General features: G+C 64.8%; 1 protein-coding gene across 1 annotated transcript in view; it reads right to left on the bottom strand.

Moving 5' to 3' along the window:
• Positions 1 to 896: 896 nt before the first annotated feature.
• LOC102440385 (serine/threonine-protein phosphatase 2A 55 kDa regulatory subunit B gamma isoform-like) overlaps positions 897 to 4,827 on the bottom strand; it is a 6,550-nt gene continuing 2,619 nt past the window's right edge. The window contains exons 3-4 of the mRNA XM_023749223.1: positions 3,130 to 3,293; positions 897 to 1,282 (exon numbers count right to left, since the gene is read on the bottom strand). Of these exons, the coding sequence (XP_023604991.1) occupies positions 991 to 1,282; positions 3,130 to 3,293 (456 nt within the window). The 3' untranslated portion in view covers positions 897 to 990. The remainder of the gene's footprint in view (positions 1,283 to 3,129; positions 3,294 to 4,827) is intronic.

The following is a 4,827-nucleotide window of genomic DNA, read 5'->3' as shown; positions in this document are numbered from 1 at the left end:
CGTCGTCCCACCTGCTCTGTCCCGCTCACAGGTGATGAGAAGCTTCCGGGCCAGGCTGTGGTTTCAGCGTGAGCCGCCAGCGTGGTAGGTCGGTGCCCGCGGAAGGCCCGGACAGGACTGACGCACCCCCCGCCCCCGCAGGTGCACGCCCTGGGCAAACGGTGGGTCCTTCTGGGGCCTGTTTCCTCGTGTGAGTCATGGGGGTGAACCGTTCACCTTCCCCTTCCTGGCACCTGGCACGGAGCCTGGCACACGGTGAGCAGTGGGGGTGCGTGGAGGTCACCATGAGGATTCCAGAAGGTCCTGGGCGGGGCGGGGAATCCCCACGAGGTGCCTGGGGCTGCACAAGCGCTGGGGGCACAGGGATCACATGAGTGTCCTGAGGCCTCGGGCCCGCAGCAGAGGCTGGGGGAGTCGGGCGGGCGTAGCAGGCACACGCACGGGAAGAGGGCACCCCCTCCACTCAGAACCCTGACGGACCGGGACATGGAAAGACATGGGAAGAACCTAAACGACGAGCCTGCGTCCCCAACGGCTCAGCATGAACTCACAGTCCCCACGCACAGGGAGCCGCCGCTCCCGGGCCCTGGAAACCACGCCCTTTTGGGTCCGAGGCCCCGGCTGGCTGGTCCGAGCTTCATTATCTGTCCCAGCCCCGACCTGGGGCCACAGGGGGTGCGTAAGGAACCGCGGGGGGGAAAATTAACCCGGAGACGTGAAAACCCTAATAATGCGGGAAAGACAGCGCGGGGTCAAGTACGAGGACGAGGAACCCTGAACGGCAAGGCCGACGACGCGTCCGTTTTGCGGTCTGTGGCTGTGAATCCCTGTTCTCCTCTTAAAGGCGCCGGGCCCAGGGAAGCCGGGGAGAGGCTGGGCCTCGGGGACCCCCGCCCACAATGCACTGCCTGTGCTGCGGCTGCGGGTGGGGACCGCCGTGCGGGGACCTCTGTGCAGGGACCTGGGAAGGCCGGCGGGCGGGCCGCACACCTAGTGCATCTCGGAGTTCACCTTGTCCTGGAAGATGTACAGGTTGTTGGTGGCCGCGATGGCGATGATGTTCTCAGCGGGGTGCCAGGCCGTGTGCAGGATCTTCCGGGTGAAGTCCAGGCTGTCCACGCTGATGTCGTCCCGCCGCCGCTTGCCGCCCACGCACACGCGCCGCGGCTTGAGCACGGCCCGGGGCTTGCTGCTCTCCCGCGAGGCCTCCAGGGTCACGTCCCGCTTGGTGTTGCGGTCGAACATGCGGAAGAAGTTGTTGTAGGCCCCGGTCATGATGACGCTGCGGAGAAGGGAGGCGTCAGGGGGGACGCGGGAGAGGACACTGCCCCCTCCCGAGTCATCAGCCCCGGGCTGCGGAGCCAGCGCCCGGAGAGGCAGCCCGGGAGGAGGCGGGCCAGCCTGCCTCGGGGTCACCCCTCGTCCTCCCTGACGTCTCAGCTGCTGTCGCCGCCACCCACACATCAAGGCCGGAGCTGAGGCCCCGTCAGTGCTCTGCCCCCAACATCCCAACAGAAGTCTCCTGAACGTGCCCTTTGGTCCAGGAGCGAGAGCCCCAGGCGTTCAGGAGATGGGGGGGGGGAGGGGCGGGAGGGAACACGCAGAGATGCTGGGCTGTAAGGAGGCTGACCCTCTGTCCTCTGAGCAGCTGAGTGAATCAGTGAACGCTCTCCGCACTCGGCTGCTGTGCCAATGTTCACAGACCTGCCCGTCCTGCTAAGGAGAACGGTCCATCTGTCCGTCCACTGTCCTCAGTGAAAACCAGGGGACGCCCTCTCCTCTCCCCAGTGAGCCGGCCGTGCGGAGCTCTGATCCGTCACAGATCCATGCTGCTTGGGGCTGGCACGTCTGGGCCAAGGATCCCTTTGGTTCCTGCCCACAAGTGGCTCTGGCTCCGCTGCCCAGCCCGAGAGCCCACCACCCGCAGAGTGTGTTTGGGGTCACCTCCCCGTGACACCCACACTGCTTTCTCTGACCTCGTGCTCAGAGGTCACTGGGCGGTGTTTGGGGGCAAACCCTGCACACACCGGCTCTGTGTGGGTGCTGGGGGGTCCCTGTGGCCCCGCGGGCTCCCTGGGCAGCCTCCCTCTGAGCCAGGACAGGCCAGCCCTGCATGCAGGGTGCATCTAGGGAGCCGTGGGTGTGGGGCACGGCTACAGTGTTTGGACAGGTTCAAGCCTTGGACTGAGGAGGGGGCACAGTCCTCTCATTGCCACAGCCCTCCCAGCACAATGATAGCCAACAGCTGTAGTTGTGAGCTTGAACCTATGGTCCGAACACGTGGCCCCACGTGCCTTGTGATAGAGTTCAGGTGCATGTAGTTGAGTAGGGTTGAATCCCACGAGAAAGTTGTTAACATCTTGATCACGCCCCTACTTTGCCTCGTGGCATCTGCTATAAAATAAAGACATGGCCTGTGGGCGCTGGCGCTGTCTCCTCATCAGGGAAGCAGCGTCCCCCCGAGACCCAGCTTTCATTCTCTTGTCTGTCTGTTCTAAGCCCTTCACCGCCCCCACTCGGGTCACTGAACCAGGCTGAGCTGGCGCTGAGTATGCCATGGCCGTGCCGGCTCCCCACACGTGGGGGTGGCCCAGGCAGGGGCGGGGGGTGGAAGGGTGAGTCGGTTCCGCCTTTTTCAGAGACCTGTCATCCTGGAGACAGGGAGTGGGCGGAGAATCCAGTGTACTTTCTGGCTCAGCTCCTTTCTGTTCTAAAATCGGCCACTGAAACCTTAACTCATGTGCATAGAACGTTTGCTGTTGAGACAGTGAAATGCCGTGTGTGGAGGCCCCACCTGGCTGCGAGGGGGTGGACAGCACTGCCTCCCACCGGCCGCGGACGCCCCCTCCTCCCAAGGAGTCCGCTCACCCTGGGGGGCCGGGCTGCGCTAATGTCCCTCAGCCGGGGCCCGGGAGACCTCACTGCCATGTGACCCCCCGCGTAGTTGCAGGGAGCGGTCAGCTGAGCCTGAAAGGCCCCGGATCCAGAGAGGCCGGGCGACAGTCACTGTGAGAGGCGTGAGGGCCAGCGGTGCCCCTGGGCGTCCAGGCGCCTGGCCGTTGTAGCCACCTGGAGGCCACGCAGGGTGTGACCCTCAGCCAGGTCTTCCCGGGAGCGCCCTGGACCTGCCTGGGGCTCTGCACGGAGACCAGGCTGGAGGAGGGCGTGGCCACCACACCCGGACGGGAGCTGGCCTCCCAGAAGAAGGTGCTGGCATTAGGCCGGCTGAGAGCCCGCCAGGACCCGGGCCCCTGTCCTGGTGGCTTCTGAGGCCCTGCCTTTGTGGGACCACCCTGGGGGACAGAGCCGGGGCCAGGTGAAGGCGGCTGGGGGAGCAGGAGAGGCCACACTGCCCCAGTGCCAGCGGCCAAGGCGGGGAGTGGGGGGAGCGGGGCGCAGGGTAACCCGCCGTGACGCGTGGACACTCGACACTCGGGCGACTGCGGCCCGTCCTCTGACACTGATCCCCATGCAGCCCCGAGGTGACGGGGAACAGCTCCCCGCGTAGGAGGAGGTGAGGCAGCCTCCTGTGTCCTGTAGGGAAGGGCCACTGGCCCAGCGGAGCGCTCAGGCAGCACCCATTCACGATAATTGGGGGGAGGAGAGTCAGCTCATTCAAGCCATTTGCACCCACAGTTGCTAATCCTGGTTCCATTAAGGGGCAGGGAGGATGGGGCCTCTTCCCACCAGGGCTGGGGTGCCCACGTGTGAAGTGCGGGCAGGAAGTGGTGGGCCCCAGTCAGCTGGGAGGCATTGGGGCTCCTGTCCCAGGGAGCCAGGCATCGCCTGGCCACGCGCGCCCCCTGGTGGCCATGCGAGGAAGGGCAGGCAGCCTTCACAACCTGTGGAAACCCCAACACACACATATGCACACGCACACACGCACGCACGCGCACACACACAATTGGGTTTACCTTTTGCCAGCACTAAGAATTGAACCCCCAACCCATGACCTACTGGCATGTTCATCAGGGAACCCCAAAGTGTCAGGGCCTACAGCTCAGGGCACCTGAGGAGCTGCCTGCACTGGGGTGTCTGGGGCAGGGCCTGGAGGGAGTGCCAGGGGTCCCCGCAGCCAGCCTCAGCCAGCCTCAGGCTGGTGCCCCGTCCTGGCTCGGCCCCCCTGTGACCACCAGCTGGACCCTCTGACTGAGAGCACTGTCCTGCCCCCCCACCCCCTGCGGGCCAGGGGGCCCCAGGGTGGCAGCAGCGGCCGAAGGACTCCCCTCTCCTGAACATACGGCTCTGCCTCACTTGGGCCCCCCTGCTTCCAGGTGGCCCCGCCCCGGTCCTATCCCCTGGTTTCCAGCCCCTCTCCTCGCACCCACCTCCCCGATAGTCCCCGCGTGCCTGTGAGCAAAGCCACCCAGGGTGGTGGCAGAGTTCTTACACAACACAACACCCGGAACTGGGGAAGCCCAGCCTGCTCCTGGCCACACAGGCGAGACCGACAGGCTCCCGGGGGATGGACACACGGCCTTGGACGACATGTGGGTGAGGGCCGCCCGCGCTCACTGCACCCCTTCGTGCCCCACACTGGGCTGGACGGCAGGGGAGGGGGTGACCACCGAACTGGCTCCGGTTGTGACCGTGTGGTGGGTGACAGCGGCTGCACTGGCCAATGAGAGCTTCTTCCCTGCACCGCCTTGACCCCTGAGCTCTGGGCTGGGAATTCACCTTTCACACCCGCCCTGGCATGACCTGGTGATGGTTAAACTTAATGTTTATTTTTTTTAAAAGTACGAACCCGGGGGGAGTGTTTATATTAGATTCAAAAAAAATATAATATTAATATACATTTTCTTCTCTACCCCCTTCCACGGTCTG

Source organism: Myotis lucifugus, unplaced genomic scaffold (assembly GCF_000147115.1).
Source record: "Myotis lucifugus unplaced genomic scaffold, Myoluc2.0 scaffold_3990, whole genome shotgun sequence".
In the NCBI taxonomy this organism is placed as follows: domain Eukaryota; kingdom Metazoa; phylum Chordata; class Mammalia; order Chiroptera; family Vespertilionidae; genus Myotis; species Myotis lucifugus.
The sequence above is the reverse complement of the archived record's forward strand: the minus strand, read 5'-3'. Positions and strand labels throughout refer to the sequence as shown.